Here is a 20,304-nt window from a genome sequence, read left to right as displayed (position 1 = left end):
ACCAAAAATAAATGGATTTAAAGGTTCTTTGAAGTATACATAACCCATGTAAAATATGAAACTACAGAGCGCCACCTAAATTATTTACTTTGGTAATATCCGGCAGAACAGAATGGACTACCTTCTTCTAATATATGCAAGTGCTCGTATATCGTACCTGATTAGTTTGTAATTTTGTTACAATTTGTCATTTTCATTAATTGAATCACGCTCTTGTTTAGCAGGAAGTGCCTTATCACACACTAACGGAAACACATACCACAACCAACTACAATATATATTATGCATACATATAACTTTTGCTTAGGATAAGTAGCTAATGGCAAGTATTTTTCATTATCTTTAGAGGGGTGTTAAGAACGAAGGACTGATGATACCCGACGACAGAAACTTAGGCGGATTATTATTGAGAGAACTACATGCGGTGAAAGAAGAGAGACAAAAAAAGTAAATTGTCTGCAAGCAAGTAAGTCATATTATAGTATTTATGTCATTAATGTTTAGGAATTATCTTCACTATTATATACCGACCACATTTGTAAATTTGTAGAGTTACAAGTTAAGTATGAGTGTAATGTGACTTTCAGTCAAGTGACAGGGGTTGGTTGCAAGAAGGCCAATATGGCAGCCCACTTTATATGTTTCCGTGATGTTTGGCACGTGCATCGCACGCAAGGCCTAGTGTATATGAATAAATGTAACTCTTGTTGCATCTTGTTTAGTCTTCATGCAGTAAGATGGTTACATTGCAATTGCTCAATACTATATCAAGGCCGTAATATGTTGCTTGGAAAATGCGATATCTAATTGCCTATATTTAGCTCATATGAACGCATTTTCGAGAACAGACCGTCCCTGAACATTTAAATGGCATTTTTAAAGTAATTTATTTATAATTTTTCACTTACACGTGATATTTGGCTATACCACACCCACCAACCTATCCTGTTAAGCCTATGTGTAATATAAATAACGTACGTTGTAGAACGGATCAAGAAACATCATGTGTGTGTGTGTGTGTGTGTTTGTCGGAAATGGGTCGTGAAGAAGCAGGCGAGGGGTCTACCGGACGGATCTCTCAGTGTGGACCCTTAGCCCCAGCATTTCAATCGTTGCCAGAGCATAATTTTAAAGTCCCAATGTCTCCTATAAATTTCAGCATTCTTCCAATCTAACCGACCTTCGGAATGAAATGAATGATTTAAAATGAAAAGGTATCTGACGTCAACCGTTCTTTGAAATAATCGAAATGTTAGGTTTAAACGACGTTCAAATATTCAGTTTAAACTTAACAGGAGCCAACCCTTAATTCAGTCAGTGAAGTCGCTCGTAATTCCGATCTTTTTCCGGTGTGCTAAGTAGTGGTGCGATACAAATTCCGTTAGTGACTATCTAATAGCAACAACATTCGCACGTGGCGCACAAATTGATCTCTAGAGGAAATGAAAAGAGGCATAACCGCGTTTTTAATGCGAGTGTGTGAAGAACAAGCTTGCATTAGATAAAAGTAAGACTGGTGAATATTGGTGATCAGCCGAGGCGCTTGGAATACACAAAGAAATTTTCCAGATGTCCCACTCTCATTTTCTAACAGCAACTGCCATTCATATCTTGTTTATTCAGCATTCTTGCATACAAACTGCGTGGGCAGCATTGCTGGACGAGGTGTGTTAATACGGTCTTACGTATGTATTAATTATGAATTTGACTGCTCGGGCCGCACCCAAAAACCAATGTCTGCATTCCATGTAGTTTGTGTATTGACTGAAAACACGAAGTTCCTATTACGTTTTCCATTTGCACAGAAGAGAGAAGTTTTTCGAGTAGAGAGATAAGATATGCATTCTTTCCCTAATACATCGTTTCACTCAAAAGCGCTGCAACTAACGATGAACTACTGGTAGTGCGACAGAAAGCTGCGGTTGCACAGTTGGTAGTGCGTCGAATTAGTAATCAAAGGTTTACCAACAGCAGCGGCCTTTGCAAACGCAGGGCTAGTCCGAGTTTCCTCTGACCCCTGCCACCCCATTTTTGATATTTGGACATTTAGGTTGGGGTGTAGGGTCAGAGTCCATTGCCTATCAAAAAGTTGGAATTGGCCGACACCATTTGTTATCGGCATAGGGTAGCCGCTTTCTAGCCGGCCTAGCAAACTTGAACGACCTTTCATCGAGATATACCTGCAAGAAATCTATAGGAATATACTTTATTTTCTCAAAAATCGCGAGCATATCATTTGTCGTGTTTTTAATTCACTGACAGACGAGACGAAAGTACATCGCTGCTGAAATCTGACCTGGATCTCGAACTAAAATGTTTATCAACACCACACGAACTACTCAGCGAGCTAACATGTTTATCAACACTACATATATCACAATAACAAACTAAAATTTTGAATCAACACTACATGTACCACAATAACGAACTTCAAAGTTTATCAATACTAGATATATCAAAATAACGACCTACAACGTTTATCAACACTACACGTACCACAATAACGAACTTCAAAGTTTATCAACATTACCTGTATCAAAATAACGAACTATAACGTTATCAACACTACATTTATCACAATAACAAATTACAAAGTTTATCAACACTACACGTACCACAATAACGAACTACAACATTTACCAACACTACACGTACCAAAATAACGACATACAACGTATATCAACACTACACGTACGACAATAACGACCTTCAAAGCTTATCAACACTACACGTAACACAATAACGAACTACAAAATTTATCAACACTACACGTACCACAATAATGAACCACAACGTTGATCAACACTGCACGTAACACAATAATGAACTAAAAATGTTCTCCACACTACACGTAACACAATAATGAACTACAAAGTTTATCAACACTACACGTACCACAATAACGAACTATAGAATTTATGAACACTACGAATACCACAATAACGAACTACAAAGTTTATCAACACTACATGTATCACAATAACGAACTACAACGTTGATCAACACTACACGTACCACAATAACGAACTATAGAATTTATGAACACTACGCGTACCACAATAACGAACTACAAAGTTTATCAACACTACATGTATCACAATAACGAACTACAAAATTTATCAACAATAAACGTATCTCAAAAACGTACTACAACGTTTATCAACACTACACGTACCACAATAACGAACTACAGCCTTTATGAACACTACGCGTACCACAATAATGAACTACAAAGTTTATCAACACTACATATATCACAATAACGAACTACAACGTTGATCAACACTACACGTACCACAATAACGAACTATAGAATTTATGAACACTACGCGTACCACAATAACGAACTAAAATGTTTATCAACACTACACGTAACACAATAATGAACTACAAAGTTTATCAACAATAAATGTGTCACAATAACGTACTACAACGTTTATCAACACTAAACGTACCACAATACCGAACTACAACAATTATCAACACTACGCGTACCACAATAACGAACTACAACGTTGATCAACACTACACGTACCAGAATAATGAACTAAAATGTTTATCAACACTGCACCTAACACAATAATGAAATACAAAGTTTATCAACACTACATGTATCACAAAAACGAACTACAAAATTTATCAACAATAAATGTATCACAGTAACGTACTACAACGTTTATCAACAATACGCGTACCACAATAACGAACTACATCCTTTATGGACACTACGCGTACCACAATAACGAACTTCAAAGTTTATCAACACTACGTGCATCACAATAACGAACCAAATTTTTTTATCAACACTACACGTAACACAATAATGAACTACAAAGTTGATCAACACTACACGTACCACAATAACGACCTACAATATTTATCAATACCACTTGTGTCACAATAGTGAAATACAAAGCTTATCAACACTACACGTAGCACAATAACGAACTACAAAGTTGATTAAATGTATTTATTTTGGGTTTTATTATTTTATTATCCTGGTCTAGTATATGTGTAAATATTTCCGTGAAAATGAATCATGACGTATTTGTCTTCTTTTCTTATCGCCAAGGCTTCCTTGCCGTTAGTTTGATATATTTTATTTTAAAATAATAATAATAATAATAATAATAAGAAGAAGAAGAAGAAGAAGAAGAAGAAGAAAAAGAAGAAGAGGAAGAAGATGATGATGAAGAAGAACAAGAACAAAAAGAAGAAGGAAAAAGATAATGACGATGATGAAGATGATAAGGATAATGATGATGGTGATAACATTCTGAGGACAATACATGGATTCAGAATCAACCAGCTTACAAGTAATCCTTAAATAATAGAAATGTTAAACTGTAAATGCAACTGACATGTACATATAAAACTGACCGCCCCGGCTGCTAGCTAATGGTTAGAGCGTTGCCTCGGATGTGTAAAATCGTTGATTCGAACCCCGGCCGAGTCATATCAAAGACTTGTAAAAATGGTACTAGCAGCTGCCTAGCATGGCGCTAAGCATTAAGAGGTTTGTGTTAGGACTGGTCACCCAAGTATCAGTATAATATGACTGGGTGGGACATGATGCCACATGTCTGCGTCATTATGCCCCAGTGCTAGACATAACTATAAACTGCCACACTGCAGACATCGTAGTGATATGGCTCAAATTGTTAAAGCTACGTTAAACACACACACACACACACACATTAAATTATAAATTTTATATTTAGCTTTATTTAAAAATTCAAGTTCTGTGATTCTTAGTGTTGATATTCGAAATGAACATGACATCATCATTTTATTCTAATTAAATATTGTATTCCCTCTTTACATGCATCTGCTGACAAGTACATGGGCTATTTATGTACGATTCCTTTGCGACAGACAGGAAAAGATACTTGACTTAAGAAAGCGTTAAGATTGGACTGACCTAATTTGTCGCATTAAATTACATTTTTGTAATTTTGTAAACAATTTGACCCTGTCTGAAAACTAGTCCGATTCAGCAATGCATCGCAGCAGGTTTATTGTTGTTTTCAATGAAGTAAGGGAAAATAACTTCAGAGACAAGAACGGTGTCAGGTCAGATAACTTTATCAAAGATTAATTTCTGTCTAAAATGTAAGGCAGTTTCTGTTTACATATTCTAGCTCACAAAGTCCTCGTTTTTGTTGCTGCAGGTAGGCACATACAATCACGCATCGCTTGGAATGGTCGGAAATATATATTTTCACATACATACATACATACATACATACGCACACACGCACGCACACACACGCACACACACACACACACACACACACACAGCGAAGCAGCTGTTAGTACGATTTTACAAATCTGGTATGGCTTGCGCTTTATGACACACGTGATCTAAGGACAGCTTGTTCAGTTTACCACTTGTAAACATAAGGATACTTTCCGTTTTCAAAGCTTAGTGAAACGACACACCAGTAAAAGAGTCTTGAAGGTTTAGATAAAAATTATGTTGGTTCAGAAAGAATGGCAAAATCATAATAAAAAAACCTGAACAATATGTGCAATGAGTATTTATTCAGTCACGAAGAAATTTATCAAGAAATGAACTCTCGAAGGCCTTTAAACTCTCGCGTTGAACTCTCGTATGTCTTTTAATCATAATATGTTTACCATCAAAATGAAAGAAAAAGTGTTGTTTCCAGCTTTTGATGATTAGAGACTTTTGTATGATAACCTTAACAATTCTATCATTGCTATTTAAAGTTGTGTCTCTAAGTAATAAAAAAATCTCAAAGCAATAAGGATATAAATATTGTTACGGTTGCTAAAAGCTCAGTTGGAGTGGCACAGCTTCAATCAACGACATCAAAAAGACATTACGAACTATTTTTTGTTCATTTCGAACGTCTCGGAACTTCACATGGACAGGAATATGTGATTTCTTTTTAAATTTTGGTATCCCAGGAATAGATATTGAATCATGAGAGAGCTTCATTTACCATATTAACTCCTTTGGATATCCAAAGAAATTATTTTTAAATGCATGTTCACCCTGTGGGACAACTCACGAAAGTGAAAAACATCCAATACAAAAGAAACGGAATAGAAAAACAAGTTGAAACAACTGATGAGGCAGCATGGGGCGGCCCATCCCATATAGAAAGGCTGATCACTGGTAAAACACTGCTGTTTTGGAAAAATAAACAAAGCAAATACTTTGCAAAGAATCTGCAGTGATATTGACGGAATTAATTTGAAGATTGGTAATTAAATTGTCATGCTGAGTAGCAATGACCTTGACTTCTGAGTGTAAAAGAAAAATGACTATAATTTAATCTTGTGAATAATTTACATCTTTGCCCAGCATGCAACTTAAAACACACCCGTTTAAGGTTTCCCAAGCTTCTTTCTACAAATATGGACGTACTGTTTCGTTCACTGTTAAACTCAGTTAAACTCAGTAGATGACGTGGAAGATCTCAAAGATGATTGTTGTTGTTGTTGTGGGGTTTAACGCCATTTTTCAGCACGATAGGCTATACATGGCGGCCAGTATTAATGGTGGAGGAAGAACCCGGAAAACCCCGTAAAGAACCACCGACCCACGAGAAGCTACTGGCAAGCTTTCTCAAAGATGAAAGAGAGTTGAAGAAAACAACTGGAAATTATTAAATCGCTGTACCACAACCTCGCTGAAATTGTAAAAGAATCGATTAACATATCAAGTCCAAACATAAAACTAACAAGAGATGATATCAAAATTGATTAAATGCATGCAACAATTTATAGATGACAAGATATGACTATTATACATACATTTTAAAATGAATTTGTTTTATTTTCTCTTTCTCTTCAAATTTTCGAAAGACGACATTTACACTGATCATTTAATTTAACACTTAATGAACTGGATAGTGCGTTGTATGAACTGTGAAAGTTTGGGCCCCACTCAAGGTTTTGTTTGTTAAGAAGCAATTTTTAAAGCATTTGTAAGTACCGTTTTCACAGAAAGAACAATCTTAAGTGCGACAGGACCGTTCATGATGGCCTAGTGGTTAGGGCGTCCGCCTCTGATGCGGGAGGTCGTGGGTTTGAACTCCGGCCGAGTCATACCAAAGACTTATTTGAAAAAAAATGATTCTAACAGCTGCCTCGCTAGGCGCTCATCATTAAGAGGTGAGTTTTAGGACTGGTCGCTCTGGTGTCAGGATAATGTGACTGGGTGGGACATGATGCTAAATGTCTTCGGCATGATGGCCCGTTGCTAGATCTCACTATAAACTGCCACAATGCAGACATCATAGCGATATGACTGCATTTTTTTTCCAAGCTACGTTAAAAATCCATATCACACACACACACACACACACACACACACACACTCCTTAGTGCAACAGAGCGCTCTAAGTCTATACTACTTTGCGCAGTTCAGATAGGACTTGTGTTGATCGTGAGTCGTCTCTCGATGGCATTTCAAAAATAGAATGTACAACGTGTTGTAAATCACGTGCACGAAGAAAAATAAACGGTATCTTTGCCACGTCTGCATGTTTTTGATCCAGGCCACGCAACTTTTATCCAGGGGCGCGCCACAGGGAATCTGTGTGAAAATGGGGGGTAAAGGGAATGTTTTTAGATGTTATGTATTTCGTATCAAAGTAAAGTCCTTTTAGTTTCTTGGATTATAACAAATACATAAAATAAAAAATACATGCATATATAAATCCATGCATTCATAATCCTGATTATTTATACATACCCTTTAATTATCTAGTGAAACCTTTTCTTTCTTTTTTTTTTTGGGGGGGGGGATACTCTTTTACTATATTATTATTATTATTATTATTATTATTTGTAATTTTGTTGTTCGGTTAAAATCATAAGTCGCATAACCGTACACAAATCCGCAACAGTTCAGTGAAATCTCACAGTAAAGGTGAATCCAAAATTAAAATCTTTTTTCATTTATCGTAATATGTACGGGATGGCTGGTTTGTCTCTCAGGTCATTAATACAATCTTTATCAAGTTAACACTCCAGCACTGACTCTCTCTCTCTCTCTCTCTTGCGCGCGCGCGCGCAACATTACGTGAGGTAATCAGGTACACTTGCAAGTCTGCCTACGTCATTACCATTGATCGAGCACTGTTTACAAAGACCTATTTATACAATACAGCAAACAGAACGAAAATTCTTAGTGCGCCACAGGGAGACAAGTGAACTGGGATATTTGTAAAGAAACATTTCCTTGAATCGAGAACATTTGAAAATGTTGAGAAACGTCGGAAGAGCTGTTATAAGAATAGGCAGACAAGCTGCACAAAGAGAAAGATACGTGTCAGTGTCAACATCAAGACAATGGCCTAATGTAAGTATGCAGTATTTGAATGGCTTTATGCAAGTGTGCAGTATTTAAATGGTCTTATGTAAGTATGCAGTATTTGAATGGCTTTATGCAAGTGTGCAGTATTTGAATGGTCTTATGTAAGTATGCAGTATTTGAATGGCTTTATGCAAGTATGCAGTATTTGAATGGCTTTATGAAAGCATGCCATATTTGAATGGTCTTATGTAATTATGCAGTATTGAAATGGTCTTATGTAAGTATGCAGTATTTGAATGGCTTTATGCAAGTGTATTTGAATGGCTTTATGTAAGTATGCAGTATTTGAATGGCTTTATGCAAGTATGCAGTATTTGAATGGTTTTATGCAAATATGCAGTATTTGAATGGCTTTATGCAAATATGCAGTATTTGAATGGCTTTATGCAAGTATGCAGTATTTTAATGGCCTAATGTAAGAATGCAGTATTTGAATGGCTTTATGTAAGTATGCAGTATTTGAATGGCTTTATGCAAGTATGCAGTATTTGAATGGCTTTATGCAAGTATGCAGTATTTGAATGGCCTAATGTAAGTAGGCAGTATTTGAATGGCTTTATGCAAGTATGCAGTATTTGAATGGTCTTATGTAAGTATGCAGTATTGAAATGGTCTTATGTAAGTATGCAGTATTTGAAGGGTATAATACAAGTATGCAATATATATGCAAGGTATGATTTAAGGAAAGTTAGCTTTTATCAAATACTTCTGCGTGAATTATTAGATTCATATGAAATATTATGAATTTGGATCGGATAAATCGACTACAATATCCGAAAATATTCTAAAGTTACTGCTTTAAATTCTTGCGAAAGCTTGATGTAAAAAAAAAAAAGGTAAAAGTAAAGAAAACCCAGGAATAAATCGGCATGCTACTCTTCACACTTCATTCCTTAGTGTTTGTTTATAAAAAAAAAATAGATGCTCAGCGCATGCGCTGAAAATAGAGACAGGTAGGTACAGCAGGATTGTTGTTGTTGTTGTTCGTCTTGTGGGGTTTAACGCCATTTTTCAGCACACGATAGGATACATGGCGGCCAGTATTAATGGTGGAAGAAGAACCCGGGAAAACACCGGGAAGAACGACTAAACCACGAGAAGCTACTGGCAAGCTTTCTCACATACCCACATTGGCCGAATCCTAGACTCGAACCCACGCAGACAGAGGTGAGATGGCAGTGATCCGTAACGGAGAGCGCTTTAGACCACTCGGCCACTCGGGGCCCATATAGCAGGATTGAGAGAAATAATACGTATTGTGAACTATACCGGAAACATAATGTTTATTTGGTAGAAGAATTACATTTTGTTTTTGTTTGTCCAGCTTATGATCAATCAAGGCAGAAATACTTTAATGCAGTTTATTATCTCTATCCGTCTGCAGAAAAATGTGTATCCCTGATACGTCATAGTATTATATTAATTATAAAAAATCTTTCTTACTACATCAATACGGCTTTCTGTCTTAGACAATATTTGTCAACTCATACGAATGTTGAGTAAAATATTTAGTGGTAGTAATATCATTATAAAATAATGCACCGATTATTGGAAATTATGTATGTATACTCATGCATAATACCATATTTAACTCCTTTAAATCCTGGCATACATTATATTTACTTGTATTGTATTGCGTAATATGGGCCGGTTTACTGAATTACTGAAGAAAGTATATTATTATTATTATTATTATTATTATTATTAAGATATTCATTGACTTACAACTTATGATCCTCAAGAACCTACTATACTAACTATATATTTTCTTTCCTATCTTAAAATCTCCATCTGGAATCCATTTCTTATCCTTGTTTATAGTTGTATTCAGATATAATTCAATAGGAATTATTTGTTTAAATTATTCATTGGAATTACTAAGTGCTCATTGGCTGTGGATTGATATATTACTTTGGAATTTTCATAAATTCATTTAAATACATTCTGGATTGTGTCATTCAAGAGTTAGTTGTTACATCGGGAAATTTTAGACTAAGTACATCAGGACATTCAAGAGTTATTTGGTACATCAGGACATTGAAGACTTGGAATTTATTGGAAACATTCTATACTTTATTACTTTTGTTAGGACATTTAGGATTATTTGGGTTTTGATTCACAATACTCTAAGTGCCTCTTCAATTTTCACTTTTTAAATAAGAACAAAATAAATTGTTCATTGATTTTACTAAACCTTTTGTCTTCGCATCCTTGTGTTACATGGTTTAAGACCTAGAGTCATACCAGTTGTTTACAAGAAGACCTTAAAACCCATTCTCACTTCTGCGTGATGATATTTGAGTAAGGGTATATCAGTTTATCATGTTACGCTTCGTATCATTGTGCCTGATAGTATATCTGTATGTTCGTGTGAAATTATGTGCATAAACAGTCCTACCCAGTTCGTAGGATAGTAGAGATATTTGTTTGGATAGTAATTAAAAAATCGGATGCTGTATTATAATACAAAAGCAGGTGCTTGATAGTGGGGGCGCTGTTTGTTGGATTATAGATACACAATTGCATCATTACGTTTTTCCCATATACACAGAGTTAGCCATCTGAAATCAGTTTATAAGGCAGTCTTTGGACAAGATAATATTTTTGTTTAAATTTGCCTTGTCTCCAAAGTGGTCCACTAATGTAAACCTACAGAAAACTTTTAACACAAGATTTCTCCTTGTTCCCAGAGCGGCCCACCTATGTAAACGTTTGAGCTTCTATATAACTATCATGGCCTCACAGAGCCCCATGCAACTACTTAACAGCCATATCAATTTTCTTCTGATTGTTCTGTAATTAATACATATGTATGTAATATTTTTTATTTTCAGATTGGAGGGGGTAAGGACTCGGAGAATGATCTTCCTGGTGAATTTCAAACGGAGTACAAAGTCGGCCAAGGTGAGTTGTGCTAGCTGTGAATTAAGGCAAACTATTTCTCATAACCAGCACGCCTCGTATATTAGTCTAAGAACATGGTCTATTCTAGCTTGTGAACAATTAATCTCTTTTTATCTCTCTCTCTCTCTCTCACACACACACACACACACACAGATACAGATGGACCACTCCGGTGGCCTAGTGGCCAGAGCGTCCGCCTCGGATGCGGGAGGTCGTGGGTTCGATACCCTGCCGAGTCTTACCAAAGACATATAAATGATACTAACAGCTGCCTCGCTTGGCGCTCAGCATTAAGAGGCGAGTGTTAGGACTGGTCGGCCTGGTGTCAGGATAATGTGACTGGGTGGGACATCATGCTACATGTCTGCGGCATGATGCCCCAGTGCCAGACATCACTATAAACTGTCACACTGCAGACATCGTAGCAATATGACTGATATTTTTTTTTTAAAGCTACGTTAAAAATCCAAATCACTACACACAGATACAGATGTGCACCACTCATCCAGCTGTATTGCCTGTCTGATATCATGTTGCAATAAGGGTTATATAAGGGTTATTCTGTTCTTGCTAAAGTATTTAGGTTAATGAATTCTAATCACAAAATCTCGGTAAATCCCAGCGATGCTTGTGGCATAACCCGTGATTTTTATTTTCCCCGAGAAATATCGGAAATACTGCAAGTGACCGAGTTCTGTTCATTTGCTCACCTTGACACAAATTCCGCTTCTTCATAGCATCGCATGAATTCTGATGTTAATATGCATTTGACCTGAGTTGTTTTATTTTTCTTACTGAGTTGGCAAATCAGGTTCCTGAGAATGAAAAATAATTTGAAGAAAAGTATTGATTGGTCAGTTATTTGAATAATCGGGTTGGTTCACTTCAACCGTATCTTGTGCTTAAACTGGAAATATGTTAATGTAAATGATCTTAACACAATCAATGTATGGGCGGACGTCCAGACATATGGTTGAATGGACAGAAGAAAAGATGGACATAGGTAACACATTATGACCTCTCACATTCACCACAAGGGAATAAAAACAGGAAGAACTAGTTCTCGTTAAAAAGTACCTTTATACAAAACCAAATCAGTGCATGAAATTTCTATCTGTAGTATTTTGCCATGAAAAGATAACTTTTAAAAATCTCAGAATAGAGAGGACTTTCTTGATGAATATCCGTCACGTCGAGATTAAAGACTGTTTACGTCATTTCCGGCATTGCGATGGGGCATCCATCTTATGTAGACACACTTCTTGCCTAGTAATATTTGTTTCACCACACTTGAGCAGGGAGTAGGCCTACTGCAATTCCCTCCGTCACTCTGCGCCATGGCCGCTAAATAAACCACTCGGTTATCTGGCGATTCACTGTTCTATTTTGGATATTATCCCTACGCCGACCAACTTGGATTTCACGTACCTATGTTAAGATTAACAAAATAGTTCCAAATACTCGTCTCGATTCCATCATTTTGTTTGCATTGGTCATTCTGATGAATATATCTCTAGGTGGTTATGTAAACTAAGTTAAATTCTTCGTACACAAACAGTGTTAAACGTGTTTGTTTTTGCACAAGGTGAAATTTCAAATGCGTATTGGAGCATCTGTTGTCAAAGCTTCAATTTCAGAGTGGCGTAGTTTTTACATTGTTAAGCTCTTCAGTTTCGGAGGTGCCTAGTTTCACATGTTGCTAAATTCGTCAGTTTCGGAAGTTAGTAAATATTGCATATGTTCCTCAGTTCCATAATGCCTAAATATAATTGATCGGTTTTGAAAAACACCGAACTTGTGAAGTTTATACCCTCCGTTTGTACATCACCAATAAATCTCCAAAATTTGCTAGAAATTGCGTGACGCTTAAAGTGCTCTTGAAAGGACATATAACTACGGTACAGTTGTATAGTCAGCATGGACATCATAAATTAGGACCAGTATAAGGTGGAGCTGTTTGCATTGGCAACATGCATCATGGAGAGATTGTTATCATACCTCTATGCTACTTTCGTACAATGTGATTACAATTTCTTTAAATGTGGACGTTATAGAAACTACGTGATCTAAAGCAGACAGCTGATAAAATGGCTGAAACTCCCTTGTGCTGGAAAAATGAGCCTAAACTAATCCAAGGTACACTACCTTTGCCAATGATTAAAATACGGTAAATTTAGACATTACCGACTTCTGAAAGAATTATAAAATATATTTTTGAAAAAGTAAAATAATAAACATTATCGGCTGGTTTTATTCTTCCAATTTACATTTGATGTCCAGGAAACTAAAATCACCAAGCAGAGTTAGTAGTCTTGTTTTAGAAGTATGTCCAAGCTGTGTATTAAATTACACACATAAATCATGCAGCAAAATAAACAAACTTATAATTATTTTAACAATACTCAAAATAGATTAGGTCTGTTTTAGATAACCAGGATAATCAATGAGGAAAACCTGGGAATTTCATTTCCTTACAAATCAAACCCTGCATGGGTGCGAAACTGTAGAGCTGAAATACATCATAATGGTATAAGCTCTGTAATTTTTTTGCATATATGCACCGATGTAAATCTACTAACCAATATTTTTCAGTGGGGGGGGGGGGACTTTCCTAACTGGCTCATATGGCAATGACATCACTCTAGTGCTAATGACGTCACATACTAGCTAATCCGGATATTTGATTTACTAGATACAGGTCCATGATACCGCGTGCCAATTTAGACCAAGTAGCAGCAAAACTGAACTGTTAGGTAGAAAACACGAAACCATTTGGAAGAAGTAATGCTTGGCTACAGGCCCTGGTGGAAAACTCCGGTGGCTAATGGTTAGAGCGTCCGCCTCGGATGCGGGAGGTCGCGGTTTGAATCCTGGCCGAGTCATACCAAAGACTTTAACAAAATTGGTACTAACAGCTGCCTCGTTAGGTGCCTTAAGAGGTTAGTGTTAGGACTGGTTGGTCTGGTGTCAGGATAATGTGACTGGGTGGGACATGATGCCAGGTGTCTGCGGCATGATGCCCCAGTGCTAGATTTCACTATAAACTGCCACACTGCAGACATCGTAGCGATATGACTGGGGGAATTTTTTTTTAAAGCTACGTTAAAAATCCAAAATACACGTATAGGTCACTGTGAGGTAAAATGTCAAATTAAGAAAAAAAGTTGCAGATAATCTAGGTCGTTTGTCAAGACTGCTCTCATAATCCTTATATACTAGCGTTCTGAAAATAAATGTAATTGTCCTGCTATTCTTTCTTAGTTCATTCCTCGCCAGACCTAAAATTGAAGAAAAAAATGAAAGTACATATACGGCAAACAACAACAGATCACGAAGTATTAAAAATCAATAACTGTGTAGATAATAGTTATGGGGTGAAACTTCAAGGCCCTTCCATACGTAAAATAAATAATGATAATGAATATTTAAGAGATGAAAAGTAGATTTATTTCATATGTTCTCTACAACCAAACCTTGATAGCTTTTAAATAATTATTCCATTTTCACGAAACATTAAAACAGGATGCTTATAGAATTGTACGACTACACCGATACACATGTATAATATGACCAAAGGAATGTTCTGGTAGTTGTTGTAATTAATATTAACACATCGTATCAATACATTGACGCCTTTCATAACAAACTGTCTTTAGGGACGCCAGCAGAATTAATTTTTTGGGGGGTGGGTGGGTGGGGGTGGCAAACATGTGGAGGTCGGCCATTAAATTGTGCTAATGTAGGCCAAAACATGTTTAGAGGTGAAATCGGAGTGGGGTGGCAAGTGACCCCAACCCTGTGCCCTTACGTGCGGGCATCCATGATTGTACTAAGTGCGTTTCTATTTGTTTTTGACCTTCCCAGGGGCTGGAGAATCCTTATTGATTTCATCCGTCTTATATATGTCTTTTTGTGTGCAAGAGTTGTATATCGATGTTACGTTGTTTATATCTCGCCCTAAATTGGCACAATAGACATAACAAATATGTTCCACATATCTGATTTACTTCATATTTATCTTTGATAGGACTTTCCGATCTGTTTGGTACATATACATATGTTTGTTCTAATATAAGGAAAGAAATGAATCTAACTGGATAAGTCACCAAACGACACAGAAACAAAGCAGCTTAAACCATCAAAGCTCCAAACGAGCAGGCACACACAAATAACATTTTTTTAATTAATGTTTCGGTTATTGTTAGTAAAGAGAATGAATTATCCGGGTACAATTTAGACTACACAATATGTATTAGGAAATAGATGTCTCTCTTGCTCTATCATTTGTTGATCAATGCATACTCGGTTGCCGCTTTATCAACAATGTTCAAACCAGTAAGGCACGATATCCACAATATTAAAATAATGCTTCGATATTTAGAGAGAAGAGTCTGTGTGTGTGTGTGTGTGTGTGTGTGTTTCTCTGTTAGGTAAAAGTAAATACTGGTATTGAGAAAGAGAAGCTAACAGATTGTTTTATTACATGGTTGGAAGGGACCTAAAAATGTTGTGGCAGTTGGTTGTTTTGTACACCCCAATATCAGAACACTAAATCTGGTCTACGCACGAAAATAAAATTAATTTTCGAGCCAGCTTAAGTAGAATGGAAACGAAAATCAAAGATTGTAATCACTTTTCTGACGAAGGAGACATCGCTGATGTCAACAATTTTGTTTAGAATTTGATTTGTTCTGCATGAATAATGTTGTAATCCCTAAAAATATTCGAGTTAGGTTTGGATTGTTTCAAAACAAAGCGTAGATAATTCATTTCGCAACACAATCGTTCACCTATTTGACCCTGATACCGTTGTAAAATATATGAAAGATTTGCTTTAAAGTTTTATTTAAATTATTTCATTTGCTATGTTTCCTTCACTTATTCGATAGGCTCTGTTCTTACTCAGGATGTCTTATTAATAGCAAAATGAATTCATTCAGTGTTTCAGACGCTCAGTATCTGGACCTGGAGTCAAGGTCACGTACATGGAAGATTGTACAATAGTGATAACATGCAAGGTTTAATTTACCTATATTTTCTGTAGAATTTAATATATTACGTTCATGTTTTGGTACATATTTCTAGAAAGACAATACTAGTTCCTCTTCGACAAGTTTGGTCACTGTGGACTCTGGAATCAGATTCGTAGATAATGAAACATATTGGTTTGAAATTCTGCGTCATATCCTCATATACCAGTGTTGACAAAGAAGATCAAGGTTAAACATACCGCTGTTGACAAGACGATCAAGGTCAGACATGCCGGTGTTGACAAAACTATCAAGGTCAAAGACATACTATGCAGGATTGATTCACAGCCATGTTTTGAGCAAGGTTTGAAGGTACTGACCCTAGCTGGCTTTTTTTCATCTTTTTTATCTTTTTTAATTTTTTTATTTTTTTAATTATATGTCACTTTCGTATGGTTTACATGTTCTTGAAATTATCTTGTCTATTACACAGAGAAAGTGCAGGTGAAGGATATCAGGATTGAACAAGCAAGTAGCCGTTTACACTTGAACTATGAAGACGTGAACTTCAAAGACATTTCTCAGCATGCACTTGTGAAACAGCTTCATGAAACTATCACAGCGGAAGTGGCGTCATCAAAACCGGCAACTGTGAGCCTGAGTCATATACCCGAGAGTTTGTATTTTACCGACGTACGAATCCGAATGCACCGATTAGGATACAGAAGTTATTTTCAAAGATTCAATGACAACCATGGCAGAGCAGTATTTTACATGGAAGAAAGTTCAGGTCAACCACACAGCCGTGCCGTGTATTTTTCAGGGCTACCAAACCCATGTTAAATTAAAACACAGTTTTAAAGAGACTGTACGAATTTGATTGAAATTGACATAAAACAATAGACAACCTATATTACCGTAAAAGAAATAATTTTACTCGTTTTGTGTTGTTGTATATTTGTAAAATGCACTATATAAATGTTCTTGTGTTTATAGGACATGAAAGTTGTGACACTATTAATGTTGATGTGTACGTGATTGCACTGGGCGCAGCCAGCGACAAAATCAATAACCCTGCTGACGCATCCGTGACAACAAATGATGTCAGCGTTTTACTTTGTACACAGAACGTATAAAACATATTGGTATTACCTGGTAAATGTCATTTCGATGGATTGTAAACAACAGGGGGATAAAACATGCTCATCGTGTAAATTCCAAACTGATTTTGAAGAAAGCATACATGTTGATTACAGGTAAATGCTTAACCGAATTTGTTTCAAGACCACAGTGTAGTAAATCAGTCTTTCGACGTGCAACCTAAGCAGATCATGTATAAGCATTTACATTTTTGCATCAGCTCTGACAAATGCAGGTTACTTGTCCGAATGACGGGTGTTTGTCATAAATGGTCTACATAGCAGTTCAATTTATTTTTTTGACCTACTAAGAGCTACTATTATTTCCACGGAGCTCTTGGTGTCATGTTTTTTTCAAAACATATAAACAATCCCTTAAAGTTAACATTCTGTACAGCACATGGAAATCGGCGTTCCCGGTGGATGTATCATAAGTGTAGAGGATATGCACGGACAAGGGCCAAAAATCAACTTCCATGAATGGACGTGTGATTATAAATTTTCCTTGTCAATACATCTCAACCTGAATTATGTAGTAATAAATAAATAAAAAATTCTCAGGAGTGGAGAGTTACTTCTGAAGTAATATAATAAAGTGAACGTGCAATCGATTAAGAACTGAGGTCAATTGATGACTTGAGTTTCTTTCTATTTTCGGCAGTGTATAAATATTTCCAGTAATCTGTACGGACAGACAGTAAAATTGTTTGTGTTGTTTGACTGTGCGATGATCACAATTGTTCAGAATGCCCATGCAATTCTCCAGTATTGATTCACACACAGAAATGGTGTATTTCGTAAATCTGAGAATAGATCTTTTACACTTGATTAGTTTCAGAGAGATCAAAGAACGATGGAAAATTTATGTTTCCAAGTTTCCTCTATTCATTGGTTTTCTGCTTTTGTAATTACGAAAAAATATTTATCAAAATAAAGAGCTTCATTTAGAATGTGTTATTACAAGTATCTGGTTTATTGCCTGCAGGACAAAAGTCCTGTTGTCTACACAGAATACTTCTCTCTCTCTCTCTCTCTCCATACATGCATACATATGCTCGTGCCGAATACGGTTATTGTACAGAATAAATGGCAATATTCTAGGACATTTAATAATTCAAAGTTCATAATTTAAATATTATCGAATTACTTGACTAATATTTATTAGCTCTACTGGTCATAAACTAGAAAGCTTATGGTAATTGTCTTTAGTCCGTTGATTTGCACAATTATGTTATCGCCATTCCTCCAAAACTACCTGGAGGATTGCAATGAATCTTCATGTGCACATTTATTCCATGGTGGAGTTGGTCCTAAATGATACTTGGCCTGCTCAGACATCCAGTATTACCGTCATCTTTAAAATTTTTTTAATCGCTATTCGTCCTGAAGAGATGGTCATATTAACTTGGCATTTCCAGTAAAAGACTCCTTATTATGTATGTTTATGTCTAAAAGAAAATGACGCAGATCCGATATCCAACATGGCCACCACAACAGCCATCATGGAAATCTTTTGTTACAATTCCATCTAACAGAAAGCGATATTGACGTTGTGTTTTCACCAAAAGGCTTCCATGACGATTTAGTTGCTTAAATTTAAAATGATACTGTACTGATATCCAATGTGGCCGGCACACAGTGGTCATCTGGAAAATGAAGTCATTGCTACTCATTCTTTGGATGGTCATATCAACGTGTGGATTTCACTAAATGAGTTATTATGGTGTTTAGTTAATTATAAATGAACATAGCGCATATCTCACGTGCAATATAGCAGCAATCTTGAAAATCTTGAAAATCTTGTTATAACTATTCCTGCTTAATTGAAAATTATATTGGCATGAGTCTTTAGTAGGTCCGAAATGAAAATGGTGCCTATGTGAGGTCCATTATGGCTTCCACAGCGGCCATCCTTAAAATCTTTGTCACTACTTTTCTGAATGAAAGTCTTGTTGACATGGTGTTTTCGCTAGAAGACTTTACGTGATGTCTAGTTAGTTCTAAACAAAAAATAGTGCAGATTTGATGTCCAGTAGGGCTGCCACAGTAGATATTTGGAACATCTTGTTACCACTTCGTATCGTGAATGAATATTTATATCAGCATAGGTTGCTTTAACAGGTCCAGTATTTGTCAGTAGTTAAGTGGGATACATTAGCGACAATGGGAATTAGGATTACAGACCCCCCCTGGGAACGATTAGCGACAATGGAAATTTAACATGGAGAAAAATCGTGGGTCAGATTAGCGACAAAGGGAATTAACATGAGGAATAAATCGTGGGTCACTCTAGCGACAAGGGGAATTTAACATGGAACTATAGTGTGGGTCTGTCTAGCGACAAGGGGAAATTAACATGGGAATAGAGTTTGGGTTTGTCTAGGGACAAGGGGAATTGAATATGGGATTTTTTTTTTAAAAAAAAAGTTTTTTTTTAAATTTAAATTTAAATTTAAAAAAGGGGGTAGGCAATTGAAAGGCTATCTCTTTTCGAGAAATATGGCTGGACCTGAAAAGGGCCTTTGGGTTTATGTTAATATTAATATTAACATAGATGGCGTCTGTCACATCTTCTTCTTCTTAAACTCCTTCTAACTGCCGGTCCATACACAAGTACCCTCTAGAGACATCCTTGTCTTTCTATGTAAACTCTCCTCATCCATAGACTAGTATCTGTCCTATCAACAACAGTCCACTTGGACCCGACATACACGAGCATGTCCGTCCTAAACATCATGGAAGACACAAGGGTGGATGACTCAACTGTGGTCCACATCTTGAAGCGACGAGAATAGGTGAATCAATGCAGTGAACTGCGCTTATTTATAGGTACAGGAAGGATTGAAACGGATTGAATTCATTCACCAATCCGAACACGCGTTACAAAATTCAGTCAGCTCGCATCCAATCCGAAGAGAGCAGTCTGTGACGTCACGTG

General features: G+C 36.4%; 1 protein-coding gene across 2 annotated transcripts; it reads left to right on the top strand.

Moving 5' to 3' along the window:
- Nucleotides 1-334: 334 nt before the first annotated feature.
- LOC149790371 (uncharacterized) lies at nucleotides 335-18,316 on the top strand. 2 transcript variants are annotated; one of them, XM_089972421.1, is made up of 4 exons: nucleotides 335-466; nucleotides 8,147-8,338; nucleotides 11,188-11,257; nucleotides 16,721-18,316. In XM_089972421.1, exons 2-4 carry the CDS (start codon nucleotides 8,240-8,242, stop codon nucleotides 17,068-17,070), a joined length of 519 nt encoding a protein of 172 aa, XP_089828547.1. In that variant the 5' UTR covers nucleotides 335-466; nucleotides 8,147-8,239; the 3' UTR covers nucleotides 17,071-18,316. The 2 variants fall into 2 exon arrangements, with proteins under 2 accessions (XP_089828547.1, XP_089828548.1); XM_089972422.1 differs by lacking the exon at nucleotides 335-466 and having other exon boundaries at nucleotides 8,067-8,338.
- The last annotated feature ends 1,988 nt before the right edge of the window (nucleotides 18,317-20,304 follow it).

This window comes from Sinohyriopsis cumingii, chromosome 10, assembly GCF_028554795.1.
Source record: "Sinohyriopsis cumingii isolate HCF-2022 chromosome 10, ASM2855479v2, whole genome shotgun sequence".
Lineage (NCBI taxonomy): Eukaryota > Metazoa > Mollusca > Bivalvia > Unionida > Unionidae > Sinohyriopsis > Sinohyriopsis cumingii.
Note: the sequence above shows the minus strand (reverse complement) of the source record. Positions and strands in the feature narration are given on the sequence as shown.